The 23,646-nt window shown below is 36.4% G+C and overlaps 1 protein-coding gene across 1 annotated transcript in view; it reads right to left on the reverse strand.

The window, feature by feature from the left end:
* The window catches only part of THEMIS (thymocyte selection associated), a 211,352-nt gene that overhangs the window by 107,563 nt on the left and 80,143 nt on the right, over window positions 1-23,646 (reverse strand). Inside the window, exon 4 of the mRNA XM_063665703.1 lies at window positions 14,343-15,391. Coding sequence (XP_063521773.1) covers window positions 14,343-15,391 — 1,049 coding nt within the window. The remainder of the gene's footprint in view (window positions 1-14,342; window positions 15,392-23,646) is intronic.

Consider the following 23,646-nt stretch of genomic DNA (forward strand, 5'->3'; position numbering starts at 1 on the left):
TCTCTGAGGTATTCCCATCATTAAGCAATGCGTGACTGTTTTGAATAGCCCATTATAACACTTTATAGTAAGAGCTATGGTAGTAATTTGTAAGGCCTGGAATGGAAACCCACATTAAGAACACCAAAATCAAACTTGCAAGCTGTGGGTTGAGAGGCAGAAGAGCACCTGGGAAATTTCCTAGAACAAGTAGCAACAAAGAGTGGTCTAAATAAAGGATGGTTTCGAATTCTAGCTCACACTCTGAGTAGTGGTTCTCTTTCCTCAGATCTTTCATGAACTATGATCACACATTTAAAATAAGATTCATAATTATTCTCTGAGCTTCAGTGTTCATGTCTTGGGAATATTAATAACACTCATAGGGATATGGAAAGAATTGAATGAGAACTATTTAGTTACTTAAATGTTAGTGAGCCCCCAATAAATAGTTGTTTAAAAAAGTAACAAAATTCCAATTGAAAAATTAAAGACTCAGAAGAGAATAAAGTATTTGCAGGCTGCAAATGTTTAGTATAGCCAAATACTAAATGTATAAACGTGAGGCAAGGTATGGAGGTAGAAAGGCTTGAGAAATAAATACTGGACAGATGATAAACTATTGAAAAGAAAGCCACAACAGGTTCTCGGCAAGAGAGATACATGGTAAGATTTTCTTTTTAGAATGATGAAATTGTCAGTAATGTGGATAATAAATTTAAGTGTGGTGATCAAAAACAAAAAGACTACTTAAGAGATGATCTCAATAATCCAGACAAGAAATAATGAAGACCTGAAGTAAGGAGGTGTATATATTGAAGAGATGTCAAAGAAATGGAATCTACAGGATTTGATGATTGACAAATGGAAACAGGAATAAAAAAGGAATGACTGTTCCTACATATTTGGTTTAGGCAAGTCAGTAGATGGTGGTGGCATTTGCAAACATAAGAAATAAGAGAAGGAAAATTACCATTCCATTGGTAATCTTCCTTCCTTTCTCTCTTTCTTTTTTTCTTTCTCTTTTTCTTTCTTTCTTTTTTTCTTTCTTTCTTTCCTTCCTTCCTTCCTTCTTTCCTTCTTTCTTTCTTTCTCTCTCTCTCTCTCTCTCTCTCTTTCTTGCTGGACCGTGTAATAGTTCTTATATTGTTCACTAGTACCCAGTTTCCCTCTACTTTCAGGCTTAAGGGAAGGTTATATTTTCACACTGGAACATACACATGAACTATGATTTTCTCTGGCTAATTAAATAAGTGCAATTGATAGAGATAGAGATCTCACATTTGTGCATTATTTGTAGTTCTTGATTCTCTACCATCCTTTACCCATACCGTGATAACAAGTCATATTCCAGAAGAAGGAGCCAATTGAGGATGATGTATTTCAGAAAATTTTTCTTTGACAAGTTATAGATCCATGAAATCTTAAGTGACCAATTTAGTCATAATGATGTCCACAATTTTTATTAGGGGAAAAAAAGCATCAATTAGCCATGGCTTGAATTTTGATTCTAAAATCACTAATGTTCTTCATAGTACTGAGTCCCTTAAAATGTTCATTATTTATATCTGAAAAGCAATAATCCATATATGTGGTCTTGGAAAGTTATCCAATGTTGATGAGCTTTTTCTCATCTGTAAAATTGGGATAATAATAATTATGGAATTAATTTCACTAGTTTTGTATGAGGACTAAATGAGTTGAAGCATATAGAAAACAGAATAGTGACTGATCCATTGTTAGCACTCAGCTAATAAAGCCCTCTGGTTCTTATATTTTAGATTTTTTAATATATTTCCTTTGTTCCTTATATTTTAGACTTCCTCAGAAAAAAAATTCCATCTTCTTCTCTCATGGGCTACCCACTCTAGCTTCATCTCACCTTCTCAAAGGACATTATTTATCACATATTTGTTGACACTTGAATCATCATCCTTAGCTTAGATTTCTTTCCTAAAGTACAGACCCATGGTAAACATCATACTAGGCATCTCAACTCAGAAATTTCAAACCAAACTAAACTGTAACCTTGCTTCTGTAAAACCATCTGTGATGGTTAATACTGAGTGTTAACTTGATTGGATTGAAGGACACAAAGTATTGATTTTGGGTGTGTCTGTGAGGGTGTTGCCAAAGGAGATTAACGTTTGAGTCAGTGAGCTGGGAAAGGCAGACCCACCCTTAATCTGAGTGGGCACAATCGAATCAGCTTAGAGTGCAGCAGAATATAAGGAGGCAGAAAAATGGGAGAGGGGAGACTGACCTAGCCTCCCAGCCTACATCTTTCTCCTGTGCTGGATGCTTCCTGACCTTGAACATCGGACTCCAAGTTCTTCAGTTTTGGAATTGGACTGGCTCTCCTTGCTCCTCGCTCCTCAGCCTGAAGATGGCCTGTTGTGGGACCTATATTCCATTAGTTCTGTCCCTCCAGAGATCCCTGACTATTACAGATTTTGGTAACAGGAGTGGTTCTAGAGGAAGAGGAACAGAATATAAAGGATGGAGTTCTTTTGTTGGTTTTGGGGTTTCTGGAGTTGGCTGCATAATATGATTAGATCCAAAAATGCTAAGGACTCTACTTCTAATAGTGTGGAGAACACTGATAGTCCTTGGCATGAACTGTTTAGAGAGTTATGCAAAATAAATGTATTTGACATTCCTGATACACGCTCATGAGAGGCAAGGAGTTTAGTGACTCTATACATAATACCTCTGACCATATGTGGAGAACCAAGGAACCTTTGACCATACGTGGAGAATATAATGAAGCTCCTTGGTTGCTCCTAAGTTCAGTGGGCAAAGTGACGAATGAAATCTAGGATTCTATCTCCCGGCTTCAGAAGTAGATACCAAGCCTCAAATCTGCTAAGATTGCCCTGAGTCTCCTGTACAGAAAGAACTGAAATTGTGGAAAAACAGACACAAGCTCTTATCATGTGAGTGGCTGACCTACAACGAAAGGTACATGCACAGCCTTGCCAGGTGTCTACTGTTAAAGTGAGGGTATTGATTGGAAAAGAATGGGACCCTGCAACTTGGAATGAGGATGAGTGGGAGGACCCTGAAGAAGCTGGAGACGTTGAGTTTGTAAACTCTCATGAAACTTTTTTGCTTTTTTGCCAGAAAAAACAGCTTCCCCATCCCCAATAGTGACAACATCTCCTCCTCAACCCATGCTGCCATCAGCCTTTCCACCTTAGTCTGAGGAGATAAACCCTGCGCTGCCTGAGGCAACAGTGATGGCCTCCCCTGAGGCAGTTGCCAGGCAAGATAATGTTGATTCTCCTCAGGAGCCACCCGCAACACCCCTGTTTGCTTCTAGACCTACAACTAGACTAAAGTCCTGGTGCGCCTCTAGAGGTGAGGTTGAGAGTGTGACCCATGAGGAGATGCACTACACTGGAAAATAACTGCTTGAGTTCTCTAATTTATATAAAGAGAAATCTGGAGAACAGGCATGGGAATGGATATTAAGGGTGTGGGATAATGGTGGAAGGAACATACAGTTGGATCAGCCTGAATTTGTTGATTTGGGCCCACTAAGTAGGAACTCTGCATTTAATGTTGCAGCTCAGGGAGTTAAAAAAGGTTCTAAGAGTTTATTTGCTTGGTTAGGTGAAATATAGATTAAGAGATGGCCCACTGTGTGCAAGTTGGAAATGCCTGATCTCCTTTGGTTTAACGTAAAGGAAAGGATCCAAAGGCTTAGGGAGATTGGGATGGTGGAGTGGATTAGTCACTTTAGACCTACCCATCCCAGCTGGGAGGGTCCAGAAGATATACCCTTGACCAATGCCTTGCAAAATAGATTTATGAGGGCAGCACCTGCATCTTTGAAGAGCCCTGTAATTGCTCTTTTCTGTATGTCAGATCTAACGAGGGAAACACCATCACTCAACTACAAAATTTAAATGCAGTGGGAATAATTGGATCCTGAGGTGGCAGGGGCCAAGTGGCAGCACTCAACATCAAAGGAAAGATGGGCATAGCTACCATAATGGACAGCAGAGGCAAAGAGGCAATCAGAATAGTCTGATGTGTGCAGAGCTCTGGCATTGGCTAATTAATTACAGTGTTCCTAGAAGTGAAATTGATAGGAAGCCTACTGCATTCCTACTTAAATTATACAAACAGAAAACTTCTAGGTTGAATGGGCAACAGACTAATTTGAATTATAAAAAATAGAGAATCATGGCCCCTCAATCAATTTCCAGACTTGAGCCAGTTTACAGACCCAAAGCCCCTTGAATGAAGGGGAGGCCAGGACTCCTTGAGGAAGGACCCCACTACATTACTGACAATTCATGCAGTGAATCTTTCTCTCATCCTTCCCCAAGGAGACCTCTAGCCTTTTACCAGGGTAACTGTTCATTGTGGAAAAGGAAATGTTCTGTCCCTCTAGAGAACCCTGAATAATATGCTATTCTTCTACCTATGTTCTGAGTTTTTTATTTTAATGAATTTTCTGAATGTGTTTTAATCAATTTCACCACCATCCATTCTGATGCTTATGTTAGAAATCTGGATACTTTCCTTATCTCGTACCTTTCCTATTTTCTGCAATTTATCAACCATACATCCTACACCTACCGTATACTAAAATTCTCTTGAATATGTGTCTTCCATTCACAGAGGCAGGCATCCTCTCTCTTATATTATTGTTTTAGCTTCCTAACTGGTCTCCCTGCCTCTGTTTGAATTGATTATCTATGCTATAATTAGAATATTTTAATAGCTGTGTTCAAGTATGATTGATGATTTTAAGTGTACAATGCTATGATTTTAATACATTTATAGATCTGTGCAACCATTATCATAATCCAGTTTTAGAACCTTTTCATCACCCAAAAATGTTCCTCTTGTCGTTTGTCATTCAGTAGGCAGTGTTATGCCTACTTACCTCTCTAGGAAAACACTGATCTACTTTCTTTTTTTTCTAAATTTTTCTTTGCTTATTATTAAAGTGTTCATTATTCTGTGCTCCTGAACACATTAACCCTTTATTAATCTTTTCCTGTTATACATCCCTATCTACCTTAATGAAGAGAAGACTTCATATTCTCTCTGGATCTTATATTATCACCTACTCAATATAGTATTCAAATTAATAGTCCCAAGTTCTACTCCTATTCTTAGTTCTACTTCCTGAAACTTATTTCAGCTAAATCCTGAATTGTTACTAAAGAGTTTTTGCTGATGCCAAAGTTCATCAGCTAAAATTGTAATGTCTCATAGAGAGTTCAAGATATTCTCAACTTTCTTCTCATCACTGGATCAGGAAAGAAAAGTCCTAAGCATGATAAGCCTACATTCATAAGAATAGCATGTCGGTAGGAAGGCTCTTTCCTTACCTGATCACTTTCCCTGACCTTCAATCTCTTCCAGAGGTATAGTCGAAAACTGTAACTGCTACAGAACAGACATAGTGATACAGCTAGCATCTCCTAGGAGCTGAACTCTCCTTAAAAAATGACATTTACACATATTTAAGCAGATTTTAAGAGAAAAATTTGACACCATTTCTGGTTGCTTTCCTTAATGAATCCACATACATGAATAATTCTACTGACAGCCATTTTATATGCATAAAATAAGAAATTTGTGAGTGTGGATAGGAATTTTAAAAGTAGGCATAGATAGAAAAGAGACCAAAGACTGAGCTCAAAGGCCCTTGAACATTAAGAGTTAAGGGAGATTGGAGAAGAGCAACCAAAAAAGATGAGAGAAAAATACAACCACTGCAGTATAAAGAAATCAGGAAGGCATAATATTCCAGAATTCTAAGAAAGGATTTTAAAAAGTAGGTAGTGTTAAACTGTGCCACATACTACCTAGTATTCAAATAATATGAGGACTGAGGATTGACCATAAAATCTGGCAACCTGAGTATCATTGGTAACCATGACACACCTTATATACCCTTATCTGCAAAATAGAGATGATCACAGCATCCATCTCATGGAGCAATGTGGAAGATTAAATAAGAGATTAATACATGTAAACACCTGGTATAATGCCAGCTCAGTAATGAGCAGCTGGTGTTTTTATTACAGAAGATTGAGATCAGTCTGGATCACAGACCTTCGGATATTTTATTATTGAACACAGGATGTCTGACAACCTTGTGAGAATTTGGTTGGAGCAAAGTCTAGTGTGAATGGAAAATACAGAAATGATTTTACCTCAGGAGAGAAGCTGAAATCAGAACCAATGAAGAGAACAATAGCTCGGATAGGGTGGTTCTCAGCCTTGGATAACAATTGAGAAAACACGTCTTACACGACTTTGTGTTTTATCCTGTTTCACAACTGGTAATTGCATACTTTTAAGACATTAATTACAATTTTTAAAAGCATTTGATAACAACAACAAACTTTTATTGAGGACAAATGGTATGTAAAGTTTAGTGATCTGAATGAGCATAATGTCACAAGTCAGAATAATATTGGTATCTTTTCAGTTACACCAAAAAAACCAAATATTTACCCTTTTATATGTTGTGTGACTTCATAATTTTATAATCAGCCTTTTTTAATTTTGTGTGCACCTTCATAAATAACAGTGGATTTATTACACATTTCTTGTGGCCGTTAATGTACAATTTGATTCTTGTTTGGCTAATTTTGTAGTCAATAGCCTTCTGATTTTATAGAATTCTCTCTTATTTTGTTCTCATGAGATCTAAAATCGTCTGTGTAATTGGCTTGTGGTAAATATCTCAAAGGAGACCAATGGTAAATATCTCAAATGAGAGCATTAGAAATATTTTAGCCTCTTACAAAGAGGCTAAAAGCAACTTGTCCTATTAGAAGTGTATCTTAATTAAGTATTGCTTAGAAAGTTTCTAAGACATCATGATTATACTGAAGTTAGATTCTGGACAAAGTATATGAAAAAGTTTATGGCTATAAAAGGTTTGCTGAGAGTTTTTCCTTAAATAACGCATGCATGAATCTTTTTTTTGTCTATGAATTTTTAGAGTATTTATGGGCCCTCTGGTCTCTTAAATTTGAAGTTCATTTTCACTTTCTACTGTCTTCTATTTCTAAGACAAATCTTTTTCTTCTTACATTTTTTACTTTTCAAAATTTGGGAAAAAATACTGATTTTTGGAAGCCTATTTTTGTGCATTCTTTCATAGCCATCTTGTGCTCATTTTCTGTCCTAATATTTATCCAGGAAAATTTGGTTTGGGAAGCAAAGCATAAATATATTTATTGATGTAGGTCTGATATCAATGAAAACATCACCGAAGATTGAAAGTAATGGTTAACTTGCAAGAAACTGGGGAATTGTAGCAAAACTTATTTGCTCAGATATATAGCTTATGTCTTATCAATTTATTTTTAGGCAAGGTTTTTATTCTAAAATAAATTCACAACTGACAAATATAGTAATGGAAAATTCAGATAAATCTGTTTCAAAACTGCATAGCCAACTGGAACTTATCTCCTCCACTTTTCTTCAACTGCTCTTTTGATCTTATTTTTTAAAGAAAAACTGAAGGTAATAAGCTGAAAGAAAGGAACATAAATATCTAGTGAGCCCACACTCAACTTAGTGATTACAGGCACTAAAATTTCTATAGAGATTATAGGAAGTTGGCAATTCAAATGCTCTCACTTAATACATACTGTGCAATGAACTGATCATTTTTCTGTTATTGCTATCATTTCAAACAGGAATTTCCATGTAGTGGACATTTTAGTAAATGAAAACTATTCTAATTTTCTTAAAGGCCAGAAATCCAATGCAAAATAATTTAGTCCAAATTTTGCTCAAGCTTTTTGCTAATCTATTGAGAAAATAAATAAATTTTATAAATTCACATTTTTTTCTGCTAAAAAAGTAATACTCAGTAACACCGAAAATATGACATCACATATTTGGTGGTATTTTTGTTCTTGACACTATAGATAAGGAGTGGGGGACAGTATTAGCTAATGTTTTTCATCATCGCCCCCCAGGTGAGAACATTCTCAGTTGTTAAAAAGTTCAGAGAAGGCCAAAATTTTAGTTTATTCAAATATTTCCAATTAAAAGTGTACTTCAATCATGCCATAATGAAAGCCATGTTCTTTAGCCATAAATTATCCAGAGAAAATCAGTATTTTATTATTAGTATGAAGACTTGTTCATTGTTTCTTGAAATTTCCCTAAAATCAGGTGATATTTGCGAATATTTTAGTTTAACCAATTCTTTTTCATTTAAAACTCAATTATACCAATTCAGTTATCCAGATAGAAGTATCAACACAGTACATGTCATGCCTAGAGCAAAACTAAAATTCAGATCACTCCTCTCCCATTCCAGAAGCACAAAAAGAGCTTGTAAATATTCCGTACATGCCATTGGGCACAGATTTGTACCTTCGAGGTTTCAGCTATAACTCAGGTTTGGCTAACTTTCAACCCAGCACTTCCTTTATTCACCCTTTGCCCTCTTCTCCCGTCTTTTTCACTTCCTTAGTTGTCTGTTTATAGCCCATGCCATTTACTAGACAACAGGCCTCAGGCAACTCAAAAACCATGATTTATTAATCTGTACATGTCTTACTCTAAGGAAAGCTCAAATAGCTACCAAAAAAATGCTAACATTGGCTGGGTGCAGTGGCTCATGCCTGTAATCCCAGCACTTTGGGAGGCCCAGGTGGGTGGATCACAAGGTCAGGAGTTCAAGACCAGCCTGGCCAAGATGGTGAAACCCCATCTTTACTAAAAATACAAAAATTACCCGGACGTGGTGGCAGGTGCCTGTAATCCCAGCTACTTGGAAGGCTGAGGCAGAGAATTGCTTGAACCCAGGAGGCAGAGGTTGCAGTGAGCCAAGATCACGCCATTGCACTCCAGCCTGGGCAACAGAGTGAGACTTCATTGAAAAAAAAAAAAGCTAAAATTGTATCTCACAGTCAAAAAAACTAAAATTGTATCTCACAGTCAAAATTTGTCAATTTTTTAAAGGAAGTTCAAAAATTTCCTTCATTTCTCTTGTTTTCAGATTCAAAAACCCAATATTTAAATATGTCCATATTCCATCTTCATTGTGTTGGGTCTTTGAAAAACTCTCTAATAGTAATCTTCCCTATTCAGAGGGAAATCAGTACTACAGCTTCTATGTTACATGAAAAGGACCTATCATGAGTAGAAAGGTGTGAGTGTTCAGAAGCTCAGAGTCAGCTACAAATTCAAATACTCTTAATGTATTTATACTACATCAGGTTAACAAAAGCAAAAACAGGTCACATTGTTTGTGACCAAACCCTATTGATAACAAACAAGTGGGTATAATACTACTCTCTAATGACCTAGATTTAGCCCAGTAACGTGGATTTCTCTAACACATTTCAGCCACTGTAACTGTCACACCAGATCAGAAGTGACAATTTAGCACCAGCAGCAGCTGCTGAAGTGTTCTCTCTGCACTCCCCAGGAACCATTGCTTTCCTTCTGCCTTTTTCAGCCCTCACTCTAATTCTGGTGCAGGATTTTTTTCTGCTCATTTCACAGTACCTTGCCATTACTGCCTCCCTTGCTCTTTGCCTTAATGTCTCCTATGGGTGTTCTTGTCCGACAGAAACCTAGAAATTCAGGCAGCAAAGTGGACACTTGGGCATTAAATGGCCAAACAGAGTTAGTGAAATACAAGATTTCTGGTCCCAGCTGCAGTCTCTGAAGACATGGAATATCTCATCTTTCAACCAAAGGTTTGTTTTCTGTCTGGTTATAGGCCCTTTCATCAGAATACAGAAGTTGCATTTCTCCTGTGTGGCACTCAGGAGTCATAGCTATATATATCCACGACAGGCAAAAATCCCAGTGAGTATATGTTCTTCTGAACTATCTGAAACCACTTCTAACATACAAACCAACCTTCAAGGAAGGAGAATCTACCTGACAACATTTCTATTTAGAACACAATTTCAGGCCCAGCTTCATTTATTTAGTCACTTTATAATATTGTTTCCATCAGATTAAAAATTCAGATGCACAGATCCTAAAGACATTATTTCTGCATTATGTCATAAACCTAAAGGAAATTTTGAGGATTCCCCTGGCCTATTCCCACTCCTTTGTTTAGATTCCATACATTATTCTTATAAACAGTTAACCAACACATTTAAAGAACAACTATATTATTTCACATAAAATCTCATAGGTCTTGAAGTAGGCTATAATCCTGTTGGTAACCATCCCCTCACTCATGTCCCTGCCCAAACTGAAATTATAATTCTAAAGTTTCTACACCAATCTATTTTTTTTTCTTTTTAGGTATTGCTAAAGCTGGAGAACAGTTGCCAATCTTACCTGGAAAACAATTCTTTCTATTTCTCCTAGTTCCTGTAACCTCTCCTCATACATTCTTAATTTCCAAACATTTTAGATGAGCTTGTAGTGTTCATAACCAACAGCAGATACCTGCTATAGGTTAATTTGGCTAATGCAGGGTGAATTTTAGATTCTTACTCTTAGATTGTCCATACATCTGTCTGTTACTTCATGCAAGAAATGATGTAGTAAAGTTAATGATCCATTGGGAAGGCAAAAGTAAATTCATATAATGAAGCATCTAGGACTCTTCTCTGTGCATGTAAAACCGCATTTTAATGAGCTAAATGAGTTTGAATATTTAAACTCTGAATAACTCTTACTATTTGTTATCCAAATTTAAAGCAATATTCCATATATCATGCATAATCTTAGAGGCTGTTTTTTAATGGCTGATTCCTACCTATGAAGTATAAAAAATGTTCTTCAAAAGCACACATGATAAAAGAGACTTCATGTAAATATCAAAAGAAACATAAAAGGAATATATGAAAGGATGACTTTGTGAGAATAAGAAATAGTTGCAAAATTTTTGGAGTAGATTATGAAGAAACCGAAAGAGCTTCTGTTTACATTCTATAAACAATGCATTAAGCAGATTCCTGCCTTCATGGTAAAAAATAATTGCTGAAAATAAGGAGGTTAGTAGGTCTAAATACAGGTGAATTATAGCATCCTCTGACATTTTGAAGTGATTTCAGAGAAAATGTAATGCTTTATCTATCACACTAGAATTAAAGGAACTATTCATAAACAAAGAATTGTAGGCTCTTCTCAACTGTCTGATAAATTCTCAACAAAAGCAGGGATTCCCTGACAATATCACTGACATGATTTCCTATCTTCTACTATAAACATTTTGGGGATAAGAAACCTGTTCCAACATATTACACCAAATTTGTCCTCCCTTTAACTTTCAGCCAGTGTTGAAGATGTTGTAATGGAATATAAGTCTGCACTCTGCCACAAAGCAAGTATTTAAATGTATAAAATAACTAATATCACCTAGTATCAAGTCTTCCAATTTTAGATTATCACTCAATATCTTCAACTATTCCTCAAATGAAAATGGCTCCAGAATCTCTTAACATCTTTAACAGCTCTTTACAAACTCCAGTTAATAGTCTCTAGAGTGGGACTCAGAATTGAACACCAAGACTCCATGTGGGGTCTGACCAGTAAAAAAACAGTTAGGAATTATTAGGTATCTGGAATCCTACATGCACGGGTTTAGTGAAAGATTGCATTCACTTCAGTTTAGTAGTCTAGGCGTAATGTTGTTCTGTGAGTTTCTCCTAATAAAACACTTAGCTCATTTTCATCTAATGCCTGGCAAAGAACAATTTTTAAAAATTTTAACCTTTTTTTTCCCCTATGAGTGCTTTCTTTCTGATGGTAGTGGACATTTATTATTTGTATCTCCGTATCTTCACATCTTGCAATTCTGTATTGCTAGATACTAGAGGCAACCACACCTCATTCTCCTCCCAACTGCTATGGTTTAAATGTTTTATTCCCTCCAAAATTCATATGCTGGAAACTTAATCACCAACACAACATTGTTGGAAGGTAGGTCCTAATAAGATGTGTTTTTATTATGTGGGCAGAGCCCTCATTAATGGATTAATGCTGCTAAGAAAAGGGCTTGGGGAAACAGTTCCCCCACTTCTGCTATATGACAACACAACACTCCTTCTCTCCAGTAAATGGAACAATAAGAGGCCATCTCGGAACCAGAGATGGAGCCTGCTGGCATTTTGATCTTGGACTTTCCAGCCTCCAGAACTCTAAAACAATAAATTTCTGTTCTTTATGAATTGCTGAGTCTGTGGTATTATGTTACAATAGCACAAGCAGATACCCTCCAATCGTGCCTCTAGTTGTAGTAAGCAATAAATTGATTGAGTCAGGAGATGGGCATTAATCCAAAGGCCCTTTCATTTTTAAATTTTGAGCCAAAGAGATTATCTTCTTCTCTAGGTATGAAAAAATGAGATGTGAGATGCAAGAACTCTTAGCAGTAGGCTGGAAAAAAAAAAAAACTGAGGAATTTGCCTGGGAAAAGAAAGCCAATATGTAATGAAAAGTAAAAACAACTTAGGCTGTTTTCAAGATCCTGGTTCCAATTATTCCTGAAGCTTAGCTGTACCCTTAAGTGCTCTATGGGTACATGTGCTAATAAATTCATTTAAAGCAAAAACAAACAAACAATAACAAAATAAATCCAACAACAACAAAAAAAACGTTTCCAGCATAACAGGTAGTGACTTGCATATAGATTTGACTGTCTATGGTTTTTAAGTATTCCTCCTTCTCAGCTTGATGTCTTATATTATCTTTCTATTGTTACCATAATAAATTATTATCAACTTAATAGCTTAAATAATACAAATTTATTATTTTACAGTCCTATAGGTTAGTAGCTGATGTGGGTCCCACTAGCTAAAACCAGTGTTGTCAGCTGCACTCCTTCCTGGAGGCTCTGGGAAAGAATCTGATTCCTTGTCTTCTCTGGCTTCTAGAGGCCATTTGTGTTGTTTAGTTCATGATTCCTTTCCTCCATCTTCAAATGCAGCAATGTTGGATCTCTGACCATTCTTACATAGTTACATGTCCCTCTAACCCTGATCTTATCTGGAAAGGTTCTTGTAAGGACTCTTGTGATTAAATTGGACCCGCCTGGATAATCCAAGATAATCTCATCTTGATGTCCTTAATTTTAAGCACATGTGCAAAGTCTCTTTTGCCATGCAAAGTAACATATTCATAGGTTCTGGGAATTTAGGCATATAAATATTTGAGTGAGGGGGAAATTATTCTGCCTACCACTAAAAAACAAAGAAGGCATTTCATTTCTCATTTCATTTCTCACTATTCAGTTCAGTAATAAAAATATGTTAAGTGGGAGAAGCCAAAGATACCCTTCAAAATAATAGCAACACATTAACCAACATTATTTGGAAATCATTGTATTATATCAAATGACTCTTTCAAAACTGTTTGTCTGGGAAGAAAATTTCTGCTGGTTTTATCTTTTTCTAAAGATGCTTTTGGAGATCCTTACTGGATTTCCCTAGCTACAATCAGAATGCAATATCTGAGATGTAGAAATAAAAGTATTTCCATATCCATATACTTGAAGCCTAAGGCTGCTATTATTTCTAAGCATAGAGAGTAAACACAGCATCTCTTTGTTTTACTAATTGCTTTGTTTCCCTAAGCTGCAAGTACAACATCTGCCAGACCAGAATGCACTCCTTCCACACACCACAGAACCACGGCTGGATAAACGACCTACACATCATGGTGTAAGGGCAAGCGCTTTGCAGGCAGCCAGAAGGCAGTTTTCAAGAGGCAAAGACCTCAAGTGGAAATGAAGCTGAATCACCCTCCAAAATCTTTAGAGTGGTTATGGAGTTGTTGATTCTGTAATGATTTCATACTGTCTGCAATTTTATTGATTTTGTTTTTCAATAGAACTGTTAAAGATTACAATTCTAAGATAAGCAGAATGTGGGCAGATGCTCACATTCTCACACACTGTTCTGCCAAGATATTTTTACATCTTTCTGCACATAAAACAAAATGAAGACATGTGCTATAGATGCACGCTACCAGTAACCCCCCATCCCCAGAAGAAGGGAGTTTACTGTATGTTAATTTCCTGGGTGAGGTATTAAATTTTACTTAGAAAAAAATTAACAGAACTTCTAAAATAAAAGAGGTTTGCTTCTAAGGCACTTTATAAAATATTCTTAATTACCAAAACCCACTGAAAAGGCAATTTGGGTCATCATATCCAAATGTCATCTCTGCTATTTCCAATTCAATATTAAACTTCATGCCACATCAAAATATAAAACGCTGCAACAGCTTACACACTGTTGATGTTCATTCATCTACTGTGCATCAGAAAAGCTCATTGCAAATATGGCATGAAAGAAAGAAAAGTAAGCAAAACACACTCAGAAAAGACTTGAAACAAATTGCCTCAAGGAACACACTCCAGAGGAAAGATTGCAAAACCATAGCCTTACCTTGGGAGACTTGGGCAGGTCCACCGTCCTTTCTTCTGTTAAGGTTAGCAGGGTTAACTTTGTTTCCTCTACTGAGGGGTGTTTCGGAGGGCGAGGTGGGGGATGTGAGGCTGAGCTTTCATATCTCCGCATCATGTAATATTGCTCTTCAGTGATCTCTTCTACCAGAGTCCTGACTAGAAATGGTCCTGCATCCCTAGAGAAATTACTAACTAACTGAACAGTCATATTCAAGCGGCCCACAGGAATTTCCCAGCACTCCGTGGGGTTGGCAAAGTCACTTATGAGTAGGTAAGAGTCTGTGATGTCCTCCTCCAACTGCAGTCCTGGTGTGGCAGCCAACACGTCCTCTTCAATGGAAAGATCCCTGACAGACACCTTCACATTGAAGGGCAAGCGGAACTGTTTACAGAGCTCAGAAATCGGGTACTGTTTCTTATCATGAATCACCTCTACAAAACCTCCTTCCATGTACAAAGGGAGCAGTGCTGCCTCATAGGACTTTTTGAGGATTTTTTCACAGGCCAGAACATTCACCACTTTTTTTATTCCCTCACAGAGGACTTCAGTCGTCTCTGACTGATGCACCAGAAACTGGTCCCCAACAGATACGGATGACAGCTTGTCATGAGGGGAATGAAAGGCTTTGGTGGCCACCACGTGAAGAGGCTCCTTTTCACTCTTAGCGATCTCTAGGTCATAGGCCGTTGGGAACTCCCTCGGTCGCCGCTTGAACTTGCCTTTATAGCTAGTGGGGATCAAGAAGTGTCTTTTAGGAAAATTGCTTCTAATTTCTGAAGCTAAGATTCTTGATGCCTGGTACTTTTTGTGGATCACAATTGTTTTCCCAGGCTGTAAAATGCTTTGGGGCAGGTGGTTTCCTTGAGGTGCTTCTATGACTTCAGTCACTATGGGGAACTCTTTACTAGTCATTTCAAAAAGATCTTCTGTTGATAACAGCTGAAGAAACCAGTTAGCATCGTAAGAATCAGTGATGTCTTTGACTTCGACATCTAGACTGGGGAGGATGCGGATTATATCTTTTCGAACTGAAAAGAAAAAAATCACTATGATATTTTGTTCTTCAAAATGTTTGCTGTGAGATACTCTCCTGATGCCATAAATAAATTTCTTTTAAAAAATAAAGAACTCAGATGATCATCATATATCATTTCTTATGTGTGATTTTCCTTTTTTCAAATTTTAAGATGAAAGAGATTGAATATAAAACCAATATGCATAAGCCCATACTCAGTTTAAGAAGCGGACATTAGCCAGTACCTTGGAGCTCTAGGGAACCTCCTCAGAATCATATCCTCACTTCTACTGACGTACAATCACTGTCCTGATTCTCATATTAAATATTCCTGTGCTTATATTTATACTTTTATCATCCATAACATACATGAATATAGATATGTGTGTGAATATGTATGTAAATGTGTTCATAAATTCTATATGAAGGCTTATAAATTATTAGGTCATTTTAAGTCATATTCTTGAGGGCCAGACTTTATATATCAAATTATCATAGAAGAAAGTTTTGACCCAAAATGTGCTTTTATACCAAATCATATCCTGTGAGTTGAAACAATATTGCAAAATCATAAGATACAAGCTACTTGAGATTAATATGCAAAAATAAATACCAAGATGCAATATTTTTCCAATGTCAAAGTTATTTCTTTCTCCACTGGTGTTATATTATACCTGCCTACCAAAGTAGTGGTGCAGAGTGGGTCACAATCAGAGAAGCCATTCAAGAGCCCTAGGTATGCTGGTGAGTGCTCACCAATGTATTCATTGCCTCATGCATCACTGGGGTTAATGGATATCTGTATTTTTTCCAACCATCCACTGTCTCACGAGTCTTCCTTTGAGACTACAGAGATGCTTAAAATATTGTCCTGCATTTATTTACCTGTTCCTCGTATACTACCCAACATAGTATCATTATAAATGGTCCTGAATTAATAAACTTATGTATTGGCCAGGCACTATGTCTCATGCCTATAATCCCAGCATTTTGGGAGGCTAAGGTGGGAGAATTGCTTCAGCCCAGGAGTTCGAGACTAGCCTGGGCAATATAGTGAGACCTTGTCTCTGTACAAAAATTAGAAAAAATTAGCTGAACCTGGTGGCGTGTCCCAGCTACTCAGGAGACTGAGGTGGGAAGATCGCTTGAGCCTGAGAAGCAAAGGTTGCAGTGAGCCATGATCATACCCACTGCATTTCAGCTTGGGTGACAGAGTGAGACCCTGTCTCAAAACATAAAAATAAAAAAAAAGATAATAAAGTTACGTGTTAATATTAACAGGGTATTATAATAGTCTATATTTTCTTGATAATTTACTAACACAAATTTTATAGCATTTTCATGATATGGCATTGATTTTCAATATCTCCGGCTGCCCTTCTGTCATTTTTTTCTTCCTTCCATGCTTTTGAAAATGAACAATTTGGAATATTTAGAAGATAGAATATCCTCTTATAAAACATTACATATATATTACTTTTAATATTATTAACTGTTTATGCAGCATCAAAAAACCTATGTGATTTATGTATTACTTATATGTCCTGTGTAATTATAGAGTTTCTGAAGATGCAACAATGAAAAAGTATTATTTTCTTGTGAAAAAAAATGAAAAATCAGTGGTTGCCTACAGGCTAAAGGTCTGCAAAATTGTAAAGATTTTTAATTTTTAGAAAAAAAAGGAGGGTTGAAAGAGCACCTCTTACATTAATAAGTTATTTTATAAAGCTTAGCATGCACTAACTTTTGACATTATACCTACTGGCTTCCCTGAACCTCAAGGTAAGTTTAGTAACTAAAATTCTGGTTGTTTGAATCAAAATGAGCTAGGTTTAAGAATTCTAGAGCTAGCTCTAGATAGGCTCAAGCTACTCCTCAAGTCTAGGGAAGAGCTAGAGATTAGTAGAATAGATGCCATCAAGGACTTCCTGAGAACTCAGAATTGATCCACCAGAACATCAGTTTCAATGCAAGCTAGATCCCAATCTGTCTTTGTACACTATGGGTGCTGTGGGCTAGGAATAGCTTTAATGCATTGGAGAACTTTATTGCTGCTGGAGAAAGCCTACAGGCCATTGTTATCTGAACTCTTAAATTTTTTGTATTCAATTACTGACCTATCTTCAATACTTCTGTGCCTAAATCCACTGAAATGATGCTAGCCTATCTTATTTTACTTAAGATCTCAGCAGCATTTGACAAAGTGGATTAGACTCCCTCCTCTTTGATACATTTTTCTCACTTATTTTTCTCTTATGTCACTTGTGATTCTTCTCAGTTTTGCTGGTTTCTTCTCCCTATACACCACCCACCCCTCACACACACCTTTTAGGGTGTCTTGGTTCTCTTTTTCCCTCTATCTACACCCACGCCTACACTGATCTTAAGTGGTCTCATGTCTTTAAATATCATCTTTATGCTGATGACTACCCAAAGTATAGCTCCAGCCGAAACATTTTCCTGAATGCAGTATGTCTACTTCAGATCTCCACTTGGACATCTAATAGATGTCTCAAAATTAACATGCTTAAACTGAAATCTAATCTTCCCCCAAAACCTAAGCTGTATGCTGTCTTCCCAAACTCAGCTATTGGAAACTCTTTTCTTTCAGTTCAGTCCATAAATCTCAGAGACATCCTTAGCTTTTCTATTTTTTAACACCTGAAATATCTTACATCAGGACTATCCTGATCTAAGCCTTGTCTCTTGCCTGGCTTGTTGCAGTGGCTTTCTAACCGGTATCCTTGCAGTCAAGTCTCAATAGGGAAAACAAATATTATTTTTAGCTGCTAAATAAATTATGTCTGTCTTCTATTTATAAGCCTACAGTGTCAGTCCTTTCACTTAGTATAAAAGCCAAAGTCCTTACCCGGCCCCTGGCACCACCTGGGTCTCATCTGCTACTCCTTTGTCTCACTCTAACTCCCCACTGTCTCCTGGACCTCCTCATTGTCAGTCAGATCTTTGCATAGCCTGTTTCCTCTGCCTGTTACATACTTCAGCCAGATATGTTCACAGCCAACTACTCTTCTTCTTCAAGTCTGCTTAAATATCATCTTGGCAGTGAGACCTACTCTAAATGCTCTATTTAAAATTGCAAACTTCTCTTCTATTTGCCCTTTTCTGTTTCTCTATTTCATGTCACCCTTCACCTTCTATCATTCCATATAACTTGCTAATTTATATTATGATCATTTTCTATTTTTGTTTCCCTAAACTGAAACATATGCCTTCCCAGAGGTGGGAGGCTTTCATTGTTTTCTTCATCAATGTCTAGAATGTCTAGAGTGGCACCTGGCACATAGTAGATACTCAATAAATGAATTAATGAATAAAAAATAATTGCCAGAACAAAGTCCATGAGTGAGCACTAAAGGAAGCAATTCAGTAAATATATTCTATATAAAATTTCATTGGAAAAAAAAAGTTTTCTATGTTAAAATTCCTACTACTATTCATAGCAGCTATTGTATATTTTATTTAAGACATGTCTCTTAAGGTTGCAGTTTAGCTTAATCAATGGCCTGTTCAATGCAATAAATACTTGTATTTAATGTCTTCAACATAATAGAGAGATCAAGGTATAAATATATGAGCAAAGTAAAATATTTTCATCCAAGTTTTTTAATAAAAAAGATTAGGCAAAATCATGATATAGATGCCTAAAGAAAAGATTCAATACAAGGAAATAGCACATGCAGTGAAAATCAACAACTCTTCTTAGATTTACCAGAGAATTGAGGTCACAGGGAAAACCACCACCCCAAAAACTAGACAGGTAGGCAAATACAAACAGTCATAGCTCACTGGGGGCAAAAACCACTGCTGGAGCCAGCACCTGGAAGAATACAAGGGTAACTGGGGACTAAAGGTGGAATCGTTTAAGAGATAAAACTCCCAGGGTTGGGGAGCATGTTTAGGAAGACCTCCCACACTTTTCTGAGTCTTACTTTTAGGGGCCCATCCAGGTTCTCAGGGTGAAGATGAGAAATATTTCCTTGTGCTTCTGGCAGGGTGAGAGAAGAAGCAACCATTCTGAAATATACCCAGAGCATTCTGTTCTCCTTAAAAAATGCCTGTCCTCAAGGAAAACTATTTTAGCACAGCCTAACCAACTTGTGCTTTACCAGAGCCTAACTATCATGGGGGAAGGGAATTACCCAACCAAGCCACCTCTAATATTCTATGTGGGCAAAAAGCAATACCCAACGCCAACCTTCTCAGTACTTCTACATAAAAGAACGGGAACACCCAACTCAAGCCTCCACTAGCCACTCTGTCTCTCCCAAAGGGGACAAAAAAGCTGAGAAACACTTGTGAAGGTCACAGCCTAGAGACACAGGCTCACTAATAACGGAAACTTAATCATAAAATTATAGAAATTCCCCCTCCATACCATACGACCACATCAACAGTGCTCCTGTATAATAACAGGAAACTACAACTCAAAGAATGGCATTTAAGACTGTACCTAAGAAGGAGTCTCTAGCGACTAAAGTCAACAGGGCAAACAAAAGAAAGAGCACTACGTGAAAATGTAGCCTCTGACACCTACCATTATAGTAAACTATAAACACAGCTTAACTTCTAGATAGATAAACATAAAATATCAAGTTAAAAGACAATTTATCACAGTTTCTTTTACCTGAAACATCATGTCTGGCTTTAAAAAAAAAAAACAAAAAACTACAACATACATTATAAGGCAAAAAAGCACACTCTGAAGACACAAATCAAGCATCAAAGCCAGATTCAGATATAGCGCATATTTGGGAATTATCAGACCAGGAACTTAAAATTTAATAATAATGCTAAGGAGCATAATGGAAAAAGGGGACAACATGTAGGGAAAGATGGGTGATGTAAGCAGAGAGATAGAAACTCTAGGGGAAAACCGAAAGGCAATGATAGAAATTAAAAACACAGGACCCGGCGCGGTTGCTCACTCCTGTAATCCCAGGACTTTGGGAGGCTGAGACAGGCGGATCATGAGGTCAGGAGATCGAGACCATCCTGGCTAACACGGTGAAACCCCATCTCTAACAAAAATACAAAAATTACCCAGGCGCGTGGTGGCATGCACCTGTAGTCCCGGGTACTATGGAGGCTGAGGCAGGAGAATCACCTGAACCCAGGAAGTGGAGGTTGCAGTGATCCAAGATCACGCCACTGCACTCCAGCCTGGGTGACAGAGTGAGACTCTGTCTGAAAAAAAATAAAAAAGGAATGAAAGAAATTAAAAACACAGAAACAGAAATAAAGTCTTTGGTGGGTTTCTCATTATACTGGGCACTGCTGAGGAAAGAATCAATGAGCTTGAAGATATGTCAATTAAAAAGTTCCCAAACCAAAAAAGAAAAAGAAATAAAAAAAATAGAACATAATATAATATCCAAGAAATGTGAGACAACTGCAAAAGATGTAACATGTATGTTCTGGGTATACCAGAAGGAGGATACAGTGGTAAAAGAAACATTTGCAGTAACAAGACTGAGAATTTTCCAAAATAAATGCAGCTTCAAAACATTAAGCAGGATAAATACCAAAAAAAAATCTACATTGAAGAGTATCATATTCAGACTTCTTCAAATCAAAGATAAAGCAAAAACTTGAACCAGAGGAGTAAAAACACCTTACCTATAGAGGAAAAAGCACAACATTTACAGTAGACTTTTCTTTGGAAACTATGCAAGGAAGAAGAGAATGGAGTGACAAATTTAAAGAGTTGGAGAAAACCCACCAACCTAGAATTCTGCATCCAGTGAAATCATCCTTCAAAAGTAAAGGAGAAATAAAGACTTACTTATATGAGTAACAATTCAGGGAATTTGTCACCAGTTCACCTACCTTGCAAGAAATATTTTTAAAAAAATTCTTCAGAGAAAAGAAAAATGATAAAGGTAGGAAACTCAGATGTACACACAGAAAGGAAGAGTGTTGGAGAAGAATTAAATGAAGGCAGAATAAAACGTTTTATTTTTCTTATTCTTAATTGATCTAACAGAAAACAGTCTGTTAAAAATAATAATTGTAGCAATATTTTGGATGATTATAGCTCACAGATAAATGGAATGAATGACAGTACTGTTTTAAGAGACAGGAGGGAGGAATGGCGAATACTTTCTTGTAAGGTAACTGCAGTACTCATGATGTTATTTGTGCTATTTGAAAGTGACATATATTAGTTGTAAATATATATTACAAACTCTAGGGTAACAACTAAAAATATTTTTTACAGTATAATTGATATACCAAGAGAAAAGAGAAAGTGGAATCATATAAAAGCCTCAATTAAAATTGCAGTAGGCAGAAAAAGAAGGGGAAAAGTATCACATTTAATTTGATGATGAGGATAAAGACATTTTATGAAAGGCATGGCCACAACATGAGACTTTAAGAATGAAAAGAAATTACAGGCTAAGATAGAATAGGAGAGGGTATAATCCAGATGGCAAGGACACCGTGATCAATGATAAGAAGGGAAATTGAGAATTGTCAGTAATTAAAAAGAAATCCAGCATCTCAGGATTTTAAATTAGAGCATAGGGACTGGACAGGAGACTCACTGAAAGAAACACTATGGAAATGAATTGACACTTTGAATGCCAGGCTGAGGAATGTATAACTACCTCAGGAGGAAATCCAAAATATTTCAGATTAAGAAAGACTAAATTACAATTAGGAATTTGGCAGATTTTCTGATAACTCAATGGGAGGAGAGATTGAAATCAAGGAGTCTACCTTTCTTTCTATACTAAGTGCCATGAAGCCCACAGACATCCAATTTACTGGCAACCCAATCTGCCTCATTACTTTTGCATGAACTTTGAATTTTTATATTATTCTCTCATGTCTGTTAATACATTAAAATGAAAGCTTTTTTATACTATTCTGTTGATTTTTGTATATGTTTTAAGTTTTCCACAGTCAAAAGTTAAAATAAAAACTCATTATTTGCTTAAGGTTACCTAGAATTTGGCAATGACGTCCTCAAGTTTTTAAACTGAAATAGGTTTCATTAATTTTTATGACAAATATTACATCTAAGAATCTATCCTAGAGAAAGATAAAGACACCAACACTTATAGTGTTGTTTTTCTTATAAAACAAAAGTTGCATGCTTTTATAGAAATATTTTAAAATATAAGAGAGGAAAAACAATTAGAATCTTTTATAGATTTATAAAATTTTAGATAACCACTGCTTATGTTGTGGTATATATAGCTCTAATCGTGTGTGTGTGTGTCTCTGTGTGTATGTGTGAGAGACAGAGATAAATTTTTTAAACAAGCATTTGTTATTTTACAATTGGGAAAATGGAATTTCCTCCCCTAAAAAAGACCAAAGAGTACAAGCTAAATTAGAAAATGTCATTTTCCAAAAAAGTTCTTTTTGACTCTAAGATGTTAGATAAGAAGGCAACACCTGAGAGCATGAGACTGAGAAACATTCCTGGAGGTTTGTATTACAAGTTTTTCTGTTCCAAACTAAACCAAAGTAAAAACATTATGTACTTATCAAACTTTAGTTTAGACTTCCCAGAATTTCTTTGTGAGTGAATATGAATTATCCTTGCTGGGTATGTTTTCTTGTTATCCAAAGGGAGCTCCTGTGAAAAACAATTTCCATTCCATTTTTTCTGAAAGAGTAACAGGTTACTTCTTTATGTTACTGAGTTGTTTCACTAAGTTCTTTCAGGGAAAGTCCCTTCACAGGGTGAATGCTAATCATAATGTGGTGCTTTTCTATATTTGCCACTGTAACAACCCTCTTAACTAAGTTTGAATTTAGGGGACACCACTAAAATTGTCTTTAAAGAGAAAATAAAGAGTTACCTTTAAGCTTGGTTGGTGATGGGCAACATATGTTTCCCTTGATATTTAATATTCAATTCTAGGACACTCTTGGTCTCAACTCACTAAGTGAGAACCAATCCTTTGCAATCGGACCTAAATTAGTACAGGGATGGAAATCTGCTGAGACACTCTCATTCAAGACTTGAAGACAAGATGATTGTTTCTACATATTTTTCTCCAAAGAAATTTTATAAATTCTAGTGCTATAATTTCTCCCAACTTCTAGTTCCTCCATTATTATATAATAATAATAATCTGTATATTTGTTAGACATTTTTGCTGTTTAATCTTTGTCATTTACTTTCTAAGACTACAGTTGTTTTTCTCAGAAGTATGAATTTCATCTTCATCTCTCACCCTCTCAATGAATTGTTTAGTTACATATTTGCATTGCATTACAATCCTTATTATA

This window comes from Pongo pygmaeus, chromosome 5 (assembly GCF_028885625.2).
Source record: "Pongo pygmaeus isolate AG05252 chromosome 5, NHGRI_mPonPyg2-v2.0_pri, whole genome shotgun sequence".
Classification (NCBI taxonomy): Eukaryota; Metazoa; Chordata; class Mammalia; order Primates; family Hominidae; genus Pongo; species Pongo pygmaeus.